Source organism: Canis lupus, chromosome 26 (assembly GCF_048164855.1).
Source record: "Canis lupus baileyi chromosome 26, mCanLup2.hap1, whole genome shotgun sequence".
NCBI classification, from domain to species: domain Eukaryota; kingdom Metazoa; phylum Chordata; class Mammalia; order Carnivora; family Canidae; genus Canis; species Canis lupus.
Window position 1 is genome coordinate 37,518,079 of NC_132863.1, and position 16,633 is coordinate 37,534,711.

General features: G+C 51.2%; 1 protein-coding gene across 2 annotated transcripts in view; it reads right to left on the reverse strand.

The window, feature by feature from the left end:
* Positions 1–16,633, reverse strand: part of PREX1 (phosphatidylinositol-3,4,5-trisphosphate dependent Rac exchange factor 1) — a 178,484-nt gene that overhangs the window by 66,284 nt on the left and 95,567 nt on the right. The window contains exons 1-3 of one of the 2 annotated variants that reach the window (XM_072801371.1): positions 11,462–11,484; positions 9,729–9,890; positions 2,625–2,758 (exon numbers count right to left, since the gene is read on the reverse strand). In XM_072801371.1, coding sequence (XP_072657472.1) covers positions 2,625–2,758; positions 9,729–9,824 — 230 coding nt within the window. In that variant the 5' untranslated portion in view covers positions 9,825–9,890; positions 11,462–11,484. Of the gene's footprint in view, positions 1–2,624; positions 2,759–9,728; positions 9,891–11,461; positions 11,485–16,633 lie in introns of those variants that run through there. The other variant, XM_072801370.1, reaches the window with a different exon arrangement.

The window sequence follows — 16,633 nt, forward strand, 5'->3', positions numbered from 1 at the left end:
TGCTCCAACAGGTGTGACCCTGCCAATGGAGGAAGGGCTGGTACTAGGGCGGCCCAAGGTGAGCAAGGTCAACTAAAGCTGGAGCAGGTCACACATGCCCAAAGGGACGTTCTGTTTCCTAAACCCCAGGGTGCAGGGAACAGTGCCTGCTTCAGATAGCCCAGGGTGGCTGGCAGGGAAGGGCACAGCCAAAACAGGCACGAAGCAAGAAGGAAGGAAAGGTGGAGAGGAGAGGACCTGGGGGACATGAGACAGACACCGACAGGCCTAATGGGAGTGGGCAAGAATAAAACATCAGCCAAGTAAGACACACTCTGGGGGATGGTAGAGGTGGGAGGCCAAGGCCTTTAATCAAAAGGGCCAAACCCAGAACTAGGAGGAAGGGCAGAGGGGCAGGGGCCCCGGTCAAAGTGCCTACTATGCGCCTGGAGCTGCACATGTCCGTGAACAGGAACACAATGTGGATGGAGCTAAGTTAACAGTAGTAGGAACAGCCGCCAACCCTTACTTTGTGAGCTTTACTAGGGGCTGGGCCCGCCTAACACAAAGGCTCTTCACGATGACTCTCTGAGGTCCATGTGATAATTCACCCAATGCTGCATATAAGGGAACCCAGGCAAAGAGAGGCAAAGTCACAGAGCCAGAGAACCGTGAACATGATTCAATCGTCAGGAGCTCACTCTAAACCCAACCTTGCTGTAAGAAGCGGTTTATCATTCCCATTCCACAGAACAGGAAGCTGAGGTTCAGAGAGGTCAGGCTGGAGGAGAAAGAGAAGCCCAAACACATGCAATGAATGCCATCATTCACCCTATGGAAAGGTTCCTGACGACAACCTCAGGAGGCGCAGAAACAGACCAGGAAGATGAGGCTCAGGGACAGTACGTGAGGTGCCTGGAGCTACAAAGGGAGGTGGGGACAATGCTGACAGTGGGTCCCAGGGTCTGGACCTCCCTAAGCCTTAGCCTCTACTAGATCAAGGATCTGGAAAGCCACCATTTCATCCCTAAAACAAGGTAACAGGAAGAGGGATTCAAACAGGCTGGACTGAGACTGTCCTCAGGAAACTGAAAGACAGGGATCTCTCATTTCACCAATAATCTATCCAGCCAGCCAGCCACTCATGCCCCCATCCATCCATCTCCCAATTCTCCCTCTCTACAATCATCCATCCATCCACCCACTTGATCATTCAACCCTTCATTCCAGAATCCAACTACCCCAACAACTATCAACCAACCAACCAATCATCCATCCAACCATCCAACTGACCATCTATCCATTAATCTCCCATTTTATTACTATCCCTCCATCTACCCGTTCATTTAAATACCATACATGCACGGTACCAACTCACCTTCATGGGAAGACACCTCTGCCAGCTCATAGCAGCTTCATACCCACTTCTCCAACTACCCAAACATCCATACATCCCCCAGTCTTCTGTCCATCCCTCCATCCAGCCATCTCTTACACCTCCAACCACTTACCCATCCACTCCCTCATCCACTCATTCATCCATCCACATTCCTCCCGGCCTCTCTTCATCCACCATCCTCTCACCCTCCAAAACCCCACCTGTGCACCCTCCTCCTATCTGCCCACACATCCCATCATCATCCACACTCACAATCATGCATGCACCTGTACGTGTCTACCACTCACTCACCCATCCATTCACTCCTTAACTCTACAAAGCGTAGGAAGCTCCAGGGAAAGATACAAAGGTGACAAAGATAATATCCTTTCCCTCAAAAAGCTTAACAGTGGAAGAGCCCTCTGCCCTTGAATCCCCCACCTTTGGGTCTTAGAATCATAGGATGTTAGCGTCACAAAGAATCTCCAAATTTCTATGACCGTCTAGACCAACATTATCCAATACAGCAGCCACAAGCCATATGTGGCTGCTGAACACTTAAAATGAGGCTAGGACAAATTGAGATGTGCTGTAAGTGTAAGATATGCATTAGATCTTGAAGATTTGGTGTAAAAAAATGCAAAATATCTCTTTAATAATTTTCAAAAATTGAATATACATTGGTTATATACATTAAATGATATTTAGAGATACATTGAAAAAAATAAAATATATTATTTAAATTCGCTTTGCCTGTTTCTTCTTGCTTTTTTAATTTTAACTTTTTAAAATTATTTAAATTCAATTAGTTAACATGTAGTATATTGTAAGTTTTAGATGTAAGTTCAGTGATTCATCAGTTGCATATAACACCCAATGTTCATCACATCACATTCCCATAACCCAGTTACCCCATCCCCCCACCCACCTCCTCACCAGCAACCCTCAGTTTGTTTCCTAGAGTTAGTTAAGAGTCTCTTATGCCTTGTCTCCCTCTCTGGTTTCATCTTATTTTTCCCTCCCTTCCCCTACGGTGCTCTGTAATATGGCTGCTAGAAAATTTTATATAACACATGTGGCTTACATTATATTTCTATTAGGCAGTACTGATCTAGAACAAACCCCTCAACTCAGAAGAACAAAGGGAGGCCAAGAGAGGGGAGTAACAAGCCTAAGGTGTCACCGTGAAAAACTGTTAGGGTCCCATCCAATCCCTGCCTCATGGCCCACATGGGCAGCCCCACCCCCAGCTGCCCCAGCAACTCACCTGGATTTCCGCTTGCAATAGACGAGGAGGTTGTCAAAGAGGAAGAAGGCCCTCTCCTGAATGTTGCCCGCAGAGATTTTTAACAAAGTCCCCTGTAGGAGGAGCTGAGTGCAGATGTCTGTGAGGTTGGAGCCCTGGGAGAGTGATAAGGGGAGCACGGAATGAGCCAGCAAATCCAGGAGAGAGCACTCGAGGATATCAGCTTCCTTCCCAGAAACAGAACCTATCATTGGCCCCCTCGTACCCCAAAACCTAAATGCACCATGCAGGAAATCTGTCAGCAGACAGAAAATCCCAACAATCTGATCAATGGCTTCTGTCTGTTGAGCACACCTGAACAATGCCAGGAAGAGCACATGGAGATGCCCACTTCACAGAAGAGAGATCTGGCCTCAGGGCGGAGAAACCACCCAGCCCTAGTTGGCATCCACTTTTATTTTGCTTCAGTTTTTGTTTGGCATTTGGGGGTTTTTGTTTGTTTTGGTTTTTGCCTGTCCTTTCCTGATTTATGTCTTGACTTGTGATCATATCGCCCTAACCAGAACGCCACTTCCATAAGGACAGGAAGCATTATTAAGTATTATTAAGCATTCGCCAAGGTCTTCCAAGCACCTGTAGCCCTCTTGGGCATACAAGCAGGTGCTCAATAAATGCCTGCAGAGCAGGTAATAAGCACAGTGTGAACACCACCGGGGCAGGATTTTTAGAGCACTTACCCTAGCTACAGATACGGATACAGATGGAGACAATTCTCAAACTCTACATGGTCATCAATGCTAAGTGACAGGGGTGGTGGTGGCTACAATGTTAACTATACATAAACTTCACTGAACCTCCATGAGGTTCCGGGATGGGGGGAGATCAGGAACCAGGAGGACGGGACCACACAGGTCTGTCTGGAACTCAGGGAGGACCAAAGCAGGGCACAGAGCTCTCCAAGTGCTCAATGAAAGAAAGCTAGAAACATACCTGGGAGGGCACAGGATGCCAGCTAGCATCCTCACCTGTGGCAGGAGTGGAGTTTAGTGGGCACCTAGCTATCCAACCACAGACTCTGCTTCCCAGCATCCCTTGTCAGTGTGGTCATGTGACTAAGTTATGGCCACTGTGGCCCATTTTTACAATATTCCCTTTTTTTTTTTTTTAAACAAAATTCCCTTTAAAGAAAATAGCGTCCTCTCCTCTCCCTCCCTCCCCTCTTGTCACAAGCTGGAAGACAGCTGGACTGGTGGCACACACCATAGCAGGTGGTAGAGCAAGAAGTTGGAAGGAACCTGGGTCCAAAGGGAGCAGAGCTGCTCGGCCCCCAGCTTGCTCTGCTGCTGAGAAACCAACTTCTACCTCATTTATGCCATTCTCTCTCCTGTCAGCAGTCAACCACATCCTTGAACCCATACATCAGGATAAGGACCAGGCCCATCAATAAGTGGACAATGGGGTGCCCCTGACATTTAGGCCCAAGCGATACTACACAAAAGTGGGGTTCAGGGAGGCTCGTTTGACAGACCTGTAGATAAAAGGGGTAGGAGAATGAGATGTGATATTATCTTAGCCCAGAAATCAACTTGAGAAAGAGAGAGGGAGAAGTGTGTGTTCACAGAGTCTCCTTCCCCAAACATGCAACAACCAAACCAAAGGGGAGTTCATACCCCGATGACATATGCTGACTCAATTACTTCTGAGACCTAGTAAGGGGAACTGGTTCTAGAAACTCAGAAATCAGGCTTTCTGCTAACTACCCACTGCAGTCTTCCCTGCTCCATACCCACAGCCTGGCTGGGCACAGCAAACTCATCACTCAAAAATGCAGAGATCCCTCTGGGGCCCACCTGGAGTCCTGGGAAACCAATCTCCCTGTGATCAAGAGCTAGGTAGCCTAGGGCAGGAGCATGCACCCGTTTAACAGAAATCACAATATGGATGCCTGCATGCTGCAGGCAGGGATCTGACTCCACACACACAGCTACTAGCAAGGTAGCAAGCCCACTGCTCCATGGCTCAGGGCTCTTGTGACAAAGAGACCCCTGGGCCTCCAGTATCCTCACAAACAGGGTGAGCATGATGCTTGGGATCATGAAGCTCTATCAGTGGCCTATGGGCCAGCTTGGGGCAGCTCCTGGAGATCACATGCCTCCCCATCTCACTCATGCCCACCCATCAGCCCTTCCAGCCTCTAAAGGGCTGCTTGTATGTGGATCTGGTACCTGGTCTGGCTGCAGGGCCTGGAACCCCGACATCACACAGGCCCACACCTGACCTCTCTGTCAACATCCAGGGACCCCAGAGAGCAGTGAACCCAGCCAGGGAAGCTGCCCCTCCACCTTGACCCAAGACCACCTAGCAAATACACTTGAAATGCCAAGGACACTTCAGGAAGATGCTCCTTCTACCTTAGCTGAGAAGCCCAGGTGGCCCTTGGACTCCCCAGAATCCTTGAACCTGGGTCAAGGTCAAGTCTGATGCTGAGGATCAGACACACAGGGAAGAGGCTGAGCACCAAGGTGTCCACCAGGCAGGACTGGAGACTTGGAGACAGTGTAGGCTCCATCCAACTGAAGCACTAACATGTGGAGAAGATGGGAAGAGCTTATCACGTGCCTGCTGCTATTCTAAGTATTTTGTATGAATCCAGTTCATCCTTACCACAACTCTCATTTTATAGGTGAAGAAACTGAGGCGCAGAGCAGGGAAGCAACGTGTTCAAGGTTACACAGCTGGTCAGTGAGCAAGCTGGGACTTAAACCCAGACAGGATGACCCCATTCCCTGACCCACCAACCTCCCTTACCGGGGGGGGGGGGGGGGGGGGGGGGGGTTCTTAGAAGGTAATTAACAACCAGAAGGGCTTTTTAATGAGACTACTCGTCTAGAGAGAGCAGGGGTCTCCGAAGGGGAGAGACCACAGCCCTTTGGAGCACAAGGCATCCCAAGAAGGGTAGAAGAACATATGACAACTTCTGTTTATGGTCTCTCTCTCTCTCTCTTTTAATAACAACTTTATGTTTCCTCACTCCTGTTGCCTTCTGTCCCTCTGAGGGTGAGTGGTCAATTGATGGTCTCTTAAACCAGCGTTTCAAGAGCCAGCGAGACAAATGTGCTCTATTTCCTCCTTATTAAGAACATGCATTTCTTTTTATGACTGTGAGCTTCACACAAAAGTCCATGGGGCTTGCTTCCCAAGTGTCCCTGTGTGGGAGGGTCAGCCCACACCGGGTATGAGCTGTAGCTAAAGTTGCACGATGCTTTTTCATCTTAAAAAAAAAAAAAAAAAAGAAAAAAGAAAAAAGAAAAAAACTTTGAGACTGAACTCCTGCTCTGCTGCCACAGCTCCTCCCGCCATTTATGGAGCGTTTACTCTGAGCCAGTGAAGCCAGCCACAGCGCTGCTGTGTTGAGTGTCATGCATGCGTCCCCTCCCAAATCCTCAAGTGACCCAAGAAGGGGGAATGCCATCATCCAGACTTTTCAGATGGAGAAACTAGAGGATAAGAACCCCTCCCTGCAAGGGATCCCTGGGTGGCTCAGAGGTTTGGCACCTGCCTTCCGCCCAGGGCATGGTCCTGGAGTCCCAGAATCGAGTCCCACATCGGGCTCCCTGCATGGAGCCTGCTTCTCCCTCTGCCTGTGTCTCTATCTCTCTCTCTCTGTCTCTTGTGAATAAATAAATAAAATCTTTAAAAAAAAAAAAAAAAAAAGAAGAAGAAGAAGAACCCCTCCCTGCAAAGGGAGCCGGCTTGTCCACTCACTTCCACGGTATTGCAACATACTGCCATTTCCATGCGCTCGGTAAATTGGATTTATGGATTAATTTATCTGGTTTTAAGTAAACCAGTCTCTCGACTAAAAAGGACAAGCAGATTACAAAGGATGGGGGCAGGGAGGAAACCAGAGATTGGAGATCAAACATATGATGCACACCCAAGCACAGCAAGAAAGCAGCCAAGGAGAGACTCTCCCTCCTTCCTAAATGAGTCCCTTGCCAGCCATATTCCAAGAGCTAGATGGCAGCCCTCTAACTAGATTGGCGAGAGGTCAGATAGAAAGATCAGTAATTATCACAGGAAGATTATCAGAAGTAAGGATCTGCAACCACCCATTCACCACAGACTACACCCGAAATCACACTGTCCCCCGAGGCTGTAACTACAGAGAGCAAGAAGCCATTGCAAGTAGCTTCACTGTTACATGTGATTTTTTTCTAGCTACGACACATTATTTTTACAAGTCATCTTGGGGATCCAACTGCATTTAAGAACCTTTCTGGGGCACTTGGCAGGCTCAGTCAGTGGGGCATGTGACTCCTGATCTTGGGGTGTGAGTTCAAGCCCCACATCGGGTGTAGAGATTACTTTTTACAAAAACTGGGGCACCCAGGTGGCTCAGTGATTGAGCGTCTGCCTTTGGCTCAGGGCATGATACCGAGCTCCCCCGATCGAGTCTCACATTGGGCTCCTTGAGGGGAGCCTGCTTCTCTCTCTAGTGTCTGTCTCTCTTTGTGTCTCATGAGTAAACAAATAAAATCTTTAAAAAAAAAAAAAAAAAAAGATACACTTAAAACAAAAAAACAAATACTTCTCCCTACTGCACAGAAAACTATTTTACTTTTTCCAAAGAGCATTCATACTGCAGTTTTCACTTTATCCTCAGAATGACACCAGGGGATACCTTCAAGAGACAGTGTTACTCACATTAGACAACCAAGGGCAAATGGAGGCCGAGAGAGCAGGACAACCTTGCGTGATGAAGGGCAGACTAAGTTATAGGGCTGGGCCTCCAAACCAAGTCCTGTCCCTCAGTTTCCCACCCCCCGTCCAGCGGGAGTTAATAACAGCCCCTCCCCTCAGTATTGGAAACATGTAACAGAGGCTCAGTAATTGCCAGAAAGTCTTGTTCTGGCTCCTGCATTTCCTATTGCACCTAGAAACAGGGCTCAAAATAAGGGCCGCTCTCAAATTGTAGATTTTTTTCAGGATCTAAAAGGGCCCCCAAAGACCCTTAGTTCTTATTTCCTCAGATCCTTCCCAGAAGCAGGCATCTAGAAATCACTTCTGCTCTGACTGCCAAATAGCTTGCTCAATCCTCCTCTCCACAGGGGCCCATGTGCGAAATATCTTTTTCAGCTGGTTTCCAGGAAACTCTCCGTGTCTCCCAGAAGAACTGCTCTGTCTTCCTTTTTTGAAAATAAATATTGAGTAACTTATGTCTCCTGCTCTCTTCACCTTGGCTGCCAGGAAGCTCAAAGCTCAAACGGGCTTAAACACATCCCCTACTCTCTTGGCAACTTAGATAAGGGTGTTCACCAAAAGTGGCCGTGTGGCCCAATGGTCAATGAGATGAAAGGAGAAGTAAGTCTCTTTGGGGCTCCCCGGAAAGGTTTTTCTTCACTGAGGAGAACTGCTCCTTCTCACTGCCCTGGCCATGCCCCTGTCTCCTCCTGTTTTGGAACACGTGATGCCTGGAGCTACTGTTCTCATGGAGCCAAGAGGGGAAGGCCAGGAGGACCACAAGAGACAAAATGGGAGCCCTGACATCTTGGGGCTGAAATGAGCCCTGAGACAACATACCCTAACCAGCATACTTGAGTACCTGACAATTTGCAGCCGCAGGAAATGGAAACTAAGCTACATAATATTTTAAGCAAAAAGAAATGAGGGGCTCGCTTAATCACTGGGTGGTCTAGGGGAGCCAGGAGTCTAAACCAGGGCTCCCCGAAAACCAACAGCACTGTATACCTGGCCCACCCACCAGAAAGCCACCGCCTCTGCCCCAACTGGGGAAAGGAAGGGTCGCACACCACCTGCCCGAGCTGACGCCACAGGAGAACACCCCCCGGGGCTGCAACCAGGCCCTCGGGAGCTGCTGCCTCACTGTCAGCTGCAAAGCCATCCCTTGCCTGCTAGACACACACCACCAACAACAAACAGATGGCCCACGCCCCCCGACACCCAGGAAGCCGGAACCTGGACCCTCTGCTAATGCTACCACAGAAAGCCAAACAGGACCATGGCTGCGCTCTGCAGCAAAAAACAGCACAAGGGTGGCTGGCCTCTGTCCCACCCACCATCCAAATCCCCAGCAGCTGGGTCTGAATTCGGCCAATCATACCCCAACCCTAAACTGCATGGGGAACTAGAAACACAGCTCTTCATTCTCTGGCTTCGGCAAGAGAGGAAGTCCCAGCAGGAGGAGGATGGTACATGGCAAGCGCTAATCCACAGGACCCGCCTCCTCCCTGAAAACAGGCTCCTGTCTGCAGCCAAACTCTCAATCTCACACTGATACAGGGTCACATTCAGGATTCCTGAACACAGGGAAAAGAAGTGGAAATCCCAAAAGTAGCAAGCGCCAGAAAACCCAAAGGGTCTAAGCAGATGATTCAGAGAAGAATCTAGGCGTCTTTCATCTTTGCTTTTGATCCTCTGTTCCAGCTGCATTTACTCTGATATTGGTTTTTTTATTTATTTATTTAGATTTTCCCATTTCCTTCAACAGATTTGTAGGAAATCTCTAATAATCTAAGGAAGACAGGGAGGCTTAAATGAATAAATGATGCACAATGGGAAGATTTCAAGAATCCCATACCCTCGTGAGCATGACAATAGTAATACAATAGCAACACCTACCATTTATGGAGTACCTACTGTGTGCCAGGAATACATGAGGAAACAGGAGGTTCAGAGAAGTGAAGACATTTGCCCAAAGTCACCCAGCAAGGGAGTGTCAAAGCCAGGATTCTGTCCTGGAGTAGACCCTTAAGTATCACAGTGGACTTGGCATCAAAAGCTCAAAGGCCTGTGGACACCAGGCAGGTACAGCAACATGTGAAGGAGAGAGACTGGGAGGGACGGGGGGTGGTGGGCAGTGAGGAACCGGAGGCTCTAGTGGCTGCTGTCCTGGAGACTGGAGGCCCAGTGCTACCGATTTTTCAAAAGAAACCTGAAATTTAGACTTATGTGGACTTAACTAGAAAATAACTAAATTTTTTTTTTTTTTTTTACAGACACAAGGCCAAACAAAACACACACTGTGGGCTGAATCTGGTGTCCAGACCACAGTGCGCACCTGCAGCTGTGCATCCCCCGGGCCCCTGTCAAGCCCAGACATACCTCCCAGCCTTCGATGTGGGACTGCAGCTGCTCCAGTGCCTCTAGCTTCTCCATCTGCCGCTTGGTCTCGTTGATGTTAGAGCAGACGGTCTTCATGGCCTGCAGGGCACTCTGGACCGCAGGGTGGTCGGGGTGCTTGCCGGGAGTCCTCTTGGCTAGCTCCTAGGGGACAGAAGAGGACAGGAATGAGAGACATCAACCCAGAGGGAACCAGACACAGCACCTAGGCCACCCGGCCCCAAGCCAAATCCCAGCTCTGCTGCGTACAAACTGGGTGTCCTGGGGCTGGAGAATATCACTGATTCATTCATTCACTCATTCATTCAGTAAACATGCCCTGAGCACCTGCTTCATGGAACGGCAGTGTTCTAGGGCACAGGGACAAATCTGTCAACCAAACAGGGAAATTCCTCAGCTGGTGGGTGTGACATTCTAGTAAAGGAGATGGGCCAAAATCAGGAAAAATCACATAAATAACATAATGTCAGGCAGCAATAATACTTTGAAAGCAAATCTGAATGACAGGCTCTAGGCTCTAAGGTCTTGAGAAAGGGGGTGATCTTTCTTTTTATTTTAAAGATTTATTATTTGAGAGAGAAAGAGAGAGCACGAGCAAAGGGAAGGGGAGAAGCAGACTCCTGCTGAGCAGGGAACCTGACGTGGGGCTCAATCCTAGGACCTCAAGATCATGACCCGAGCCGAAGGCAGATGTTTAACCCACTGAGCCACCCAGGTGCCCCGGGAGGTGGTCTTTCAAATGGGGAGGTCAGGGAAGGCCTCCTGGAGGAGGTGACATCTGAACGGAGACTCTGGATAAAGCAAGGGAGGGAGTCCTGCAAAAACCTTGGCGAAGAGTGTGCCAGACTGAGTGTGCCAGCAGATACAAAGGTGGGAATGTATAAGTCATTGAACGAGGGACAGCCAGGAAGTGGCATGGTGGGGAGATAGTACCTGAGAAAGAAAAAGAGAGAGAAACAGACAGATCCGGAGGTCAGAGAGAAGGCCACAGATGCTGAGCCCACTCAGCCCCAGTCTTCATCTGTAGGGGAGGTACAAGAAACACCTCCACTCCCACAGGGGCCAGATGGACCGTGTAAAGTGGCCAGTCTGGGCCGGCCCTCCCCTAAGCCTTCCCCCAGGCCCTCCCACCCCTGCCACCAGCGCAGGCCTGGGCCGTGCTAAGGCCAAGCTCGTGTTGTCACCGAAGGGCTTTAGCCGCGTGGCAAGCATAATGAGAGAGAAACAGGAGGGAGAAACCGGCAGGACCTTAAGATTGCAGGGCAGATTTCCTAGCTGATGAGAGAAATTTCCTCGACCATCTGACCCAAACATGCCCAATGGTTCCAGTATCTCCCCAGTTCTCTGCCCCCCCGAAAATCACAGACGTGGCGCCATGACATGCCACATGCAGGTGCCAGGGCTGGCCCCGCCCCTCCGTAGCTAGGTGACCTTGGGCCAGTCGCCCTCCCAGCTGAAAAGGAGGGATAAGGAGGACCATGGTGAAGGGGAAAAGGGGGAGGATGGTGGCAGTGGTGAGCACCCGCTCGGCCCTTCCTCTGTGTTTGTGAGGGAGGATCCACTATTATCCTCTTCAACAGATAAGGAGGTTGAGACAGAGTCACCCAAGGCTCCCAGAAAGTCAAAGGAGGAGCTGGGCGTGAGCCTGGCCGTCTGGTTCTGTCCACGGTCACAGTGAATCCCAGGCTCCAGGACATCCGCGGGAAAGTTCCTACCTGGGAAGCACTGAGTCTCTGCTAGCCATCGTCCATCTGCTGTCTGACGACACGTGCTGGCTTTGACAGCGGGGACCATCTGCCACGCCAGGGTGTCGTTCTGAGCACTCCGGGCAGAAAACCAAGGCCAGGATGGTCCTCCTCCATCCACTTCATTTCTGCCCGGCCTGAAAATGAACAGCCTCTCCTCCGTGGGACACAGCCACACGGTCCTGAGGCCCAGATGTTCTGCAACCTCAGGAGAGTTTGCAGAGTTTACTGAGCACCTGCCACGCTCTGGGGCCACAGCAAAAGGGAAGCAAGGGATGGGGACGTGGAGCCTGGGCTCTGGCAGAAGGGGCTCCCACAGGGGAACAGGACCTGACAACAGCCCCGGGGTGGGGGTGGGGTGGGGGTGGATGCCACCCAGATCCACCAGCCAAGGGAAAGGAGGGTGTGATCCGCAGCTTTGACAAAAGGAGGTGCAAGCAGGCTCCCCAACCGAGGCAGCGCCCGAGGCCACTGCCGCTCACCACACAGGAAAGAAGCTGAACGTGCGCTGGGTGTCAGAGCAGCTGCGGGCAAGGTGTCAGTGCTCAGCCCGACAGGCAGGATGGAGGTGGGCGCTGCGGCCGGGGAGTGCGGCGACGGGGGCACACCGGGAGAACTCTGACTTCCTGTGCCTTCACGGCAAGATGCTGACAACCAATGCCAGATCCCTGGCAGATAAGGAGCTCATTTCATAACATCAGAGTCAGAGAAGAACTCCAAAGGAATGAACCAAAGCATCCAGTAGAAAATGGGCAAATGATAAGAAGGGGCAACTCTCATGCAAAGAACCCCTCCCACCCTCCCCCACCACCCTCTCCTCCTTGGACCCCACCCCCACTCCCTCCCCACTCAGAGTCCACACACAGCCAGACGTTGTCGGAACAAGATGAGGCCCTGTTCCTCTCCTGCTCAGAACCTTCCTGAGGCACCCACAACACTCAGAGGACAAAGACCCCACAACGGCCCACAAGGCCCTGCCTATCTGGCCCCACCACCTCTCTGACCTCACTCCCGCACTCTCGCCCTCAGACCCTCCTCTGGCCACTTCACTGTTTCTCAGGCATAGCCCTACCCCAGGGCCTTTGCACTGGCTGTTCCCTCTACTTGGCCGACTCTTCCCCCAGGTTCCCATACGGCCCCCCTCCTCACCTCCTCCAGGTCTTTGCTCAAAATGCCAACTTCTCAGTCCATCACTCCTGGCCTTTACCAACCCTCTTCGTCTGAGATATTTTTCCTCCACGGTACCTATGCCAACTCTACAAGTATATCCGTTTCCTATTCGTCCACCAATTATCTGTCTCTCCCGGCAGAACCCCAGTCCCATGGAGGTAGGGCTCTGGGCCATTTTGTTCACTTTGTATCTCCAGCACCTAGGACAACGCCTTCCACAAAACAGCTGCTCAATAGTTGGGGAGTAACCGAATGGCCTCCAAAACCCCTGACACTGCAGCACCAACCGTAGCTCTCTCCTGGAGGGAATCAGGAAGACTCGAGGGATTTGTGAAGAAGAGAACATTCTCACTATGGGATGCGCTGCTTTCCAGTGCTGCATGTCCCAAATCTGGGGACACCACTCCCAGCCATCCCCTCGCACCAAGAATTGATGCCAACAGCTCCTCAGGGATGGACCCGGTCCGTCCGCAGGAGCACCACACCCCCAGTGGCCAGGGAGACAGAAGTAACAACTGAATGACGAGGTCTTCACCTGAGTGTGGGCGACAGCTGCATCACCCGCAGACAGATGTAGGAGGTGCAGGGCACGTCGAAGACTCTGCAGGGCCCAAAGGCTGAACCCCAAGTGGCCATTCTGCAAAAAGCATCCCTGACACAAACCCACTAGAGCAGCAGTCCCCAGCAGACGGCTCCCAGGACATGCCCCATTTGGCCCCAGGATCTTTGATAAGTTATGAACCAAGCAGACATTTGGAAATCAGGAGCTTTCACTTAAAAGTCCCCAATTTCTAGATCTAGAAATAGCTGGCAACACTAGGGTGGCATTTCCATAGTCATTCAGTGGTAACTGGGCAGGAGCGATGGGCACCTACTATGTGCCAGGCACTGTTATGGGCACTGGAGGAACAGCAACAAGCGGAACAGGCCCAAGCCCCTGCCCTAGCCAAGCTGACATCCTAACGAGGATTCAGAAAATCAATCTGTACACCACGAGTTACAGGACAGAATGTGAGTGAGGGAAAGGGGTTGTGAAGAAAAATAACAGGGTGCAGGGACCGACTATGGCAGAGGCATTTCTGCTATAACTGGGTTGGTCAGGCAAGGCCTCTCTGAGGAAAGGACAACGAGCAACAGAGGCCTGACAAGATCAGAGAGTGAGCCTCAGGTTATCTACAGTAATGATGTCTCAAAAGAAAGAGCAAGTGCAAAGGTCCTGGGGCAGGAACCTGTTTGTTGTGTTCAGAGGATGGCAAGGAGACAAGGGTGGCTGGAGCAGAGGCGAGGGGTGATCAGAGGAGAAGCAGCAGAGGAGATCAGAAAGAAACAACTATGTGGCACCTTCTAGGTGACAGTGATGAAGAATCTGGATTTCGATCTGAGTGAGAGCGAGCTGCCGGAAGGTTCTAAGTGAAGAAGTGCCTGAACTGGCTTAGGATTAGCTGCTGAGTTGAAAAGAGACTGCGAAGGACACGGCAGAGGCAGGAAGACCCAGTGGGGGCTGTGGCAGGGACCCGGGAGCAAAGCGGAGTGAAGCAGCTACAAGGTCTAGACATGGGATAGACTCCAAAGGCAGAGCCAACAGGACCTCCTGAGAGACTGGATGGAGGGTGAGCCAGAGGCAGCTTGGGTCTGGCTTGAGCAACCAGAAAGGACAGGCCATTTATGGAAACGGGGACAAAGGGGCGGCGGGGAGAGGAGCCCAGTCTAGGGAAAGGGGAGGGCCAAGCATCTGGTTTTGGACATGTTAGGTAGGAGAGGCCCGTCTGACATCCCAGTGGGGAGGCTGAGTGCACAGGAGAACAAGTCTCCAGCTTGGGAGCCAGGTCCAGGTTGCAGGTTGGACACAGAGATGGGGTTTAAAGTCATGGGAATGCCCACAAAAAAATGCCCACACTCATGTTCATAGCAGCATTATTCATAATAGCCAGAAAGTGGAAAGAACCCAAAGGTCCGTCAAGCAATGAACAGATAAACAAAATGTGGTTCCCTACGACGGAGTAGTATTCATCCATAAAAAGGAATGAAGCTCTGATCTGCACTGCAACTGAGGATGAGCCTGGAAAGCACTGTGCTAAATGAAAGAGGCCAGATATGAAAGGTTACATATCATATGATCCCATCCATGTGGAAGGTCCTGGACAGGCAAATCCCAGAGACAGGAAGTGGCTGAGTGGTTGCCAGGGGCTGGGGCAGGAGGGAAAAGCCCCAGTGACTACTGATGGGTCTGGAGTTTCTCTTGACAGTGAGGAAAATTCTCTAAAATTACGAGGATGAAGGTTCCACGATGTTTGAACATATATATACATAATTTTTTTTTAAAGGCCACAAGGTGGATGGAGCAAGTCTAGAGAGAGAACCTCCTATGCTGAGGTCCAGACGTGGAACCAGCGAAGGAGACTGCAGGGAAGGGACCAAGGATGTAGGAAGCAAAGGAGAAACAGAGGGGCTGGAGTGGACAGATGCGCCCGTCCAATCTGCCCCCCACCTGCCTCGTCCCACTTCCGTTAGGTACCAGGCCCTCATGGGGCCCAGTATGACCAGAGCCTAAAGGGGCAGGGGCTGTCACGTGTGCCACTGCATGTCCTGAGCCGCGCCAACCGCTAGTGCGCAGCAAGTGGCCCAAAGAGATCTGTGCATCACCAGGAAGCAACCCAAAGGGACCGTGACAGCCAGCCTCCCCTCAGGCACTTGTCACTGGAGCACCAGCGGCATTACCCCAAACCTGAATCATTTCCCTGGAAACGCTGATGGAAAACTCAACAAAGCCTAAAAATGCCAACTGTCTATCCTGAGCCTGGGCCGAAGGCTGAGATAGAATGTTCCAGCTATTCTTAGGCAATGTTCAAGTTCAGCTTTTTGGGGCCATTCCCAATGAGGCTTTCATTCTTGCCTCTTCTCTCTTCCCACCCGGGCCCCTTGACCCTGTTCGCCTACTGGATTCGGAGTTCAGCTCCAACAGGGGGATCAGAGGGCCATGGGGACATCTGCGAGGGCAGCAGAGCTGCAGGGGCCGGGGTCGGGGAGGCCTGAGGGTTTGGGCTCATGGTATCGTCTTTTCAAATTGTCTGGAAAATGTGACAGGAAGGAGGAACCCAGGAGGGGCACAAAGAGTCGCCCTCGGCTCCAGCTGTGCTCTGATGCGAATGTTCCAGCTGTGGGTGCCAAAGGCCAGGACACGGAGCAAGCCCGTCAGGCGGGGAGCATGGCACGTCCCCACAGGAATCCAAGGCCCTTCTGGCTGGTCCCCCCGGTGCTATCTGAGCTCCCGATAAACACAGCTGGAGACTGAGGAAACCGGGCGAGTAAACAGCCATTTGGTCAGGAGAGCAAACCCACAGCCTGGCTTCGTCACTGTTTCCTGTGGGCAGTTCCTCTCCCACTGGTTGCCGGCCAGTTCTGTTCTTCTCTGTCTGTTCTCCTGGGAATCCAGAGCCCACAAGTCCCACCAGGCCGAACTGTGGCCCCCCGAACTGTGGGACTGACCCACCCACACACGTGCGCCCAGGTCCAGCTCCACAAGCTGTTAAAACATGTTATGGAAACTGCCACTCCAAGCACCTGCTGAGACTCCGGGCTTTTCCAAGCTCCAGAAACCAAAGGGTTAACACCTGGGGAGGTATGGCTGGATTGTGAACCTAGAGCTGGCATTTCTTCTAATGGATCAAATGTTCAAGGTGTGAAAACCCAGGAAAGAAAGAGCAGCCACTGAGCCACAAAACACAAGACCACTGACCTTCCCAGACCCCCACCTAAGGAACTGAGGAGGTCAGCATCCCGAAAACCCAAGGACTTTGGCAGCTTGACTCCCCAAAGTGCTTACCTGGCAGCAGAGCCTAATGGTCAGAGGGTGGGCCTCTGGAATGGGCTCAAATCAGGGCTCCTACTACTTAACCTAACATGTGGCTGTAAACAGGCCACTTCATCTGTGCCTCGGTCTCTCCAACAGGGCTAATCACAGTGCCTCCCTCA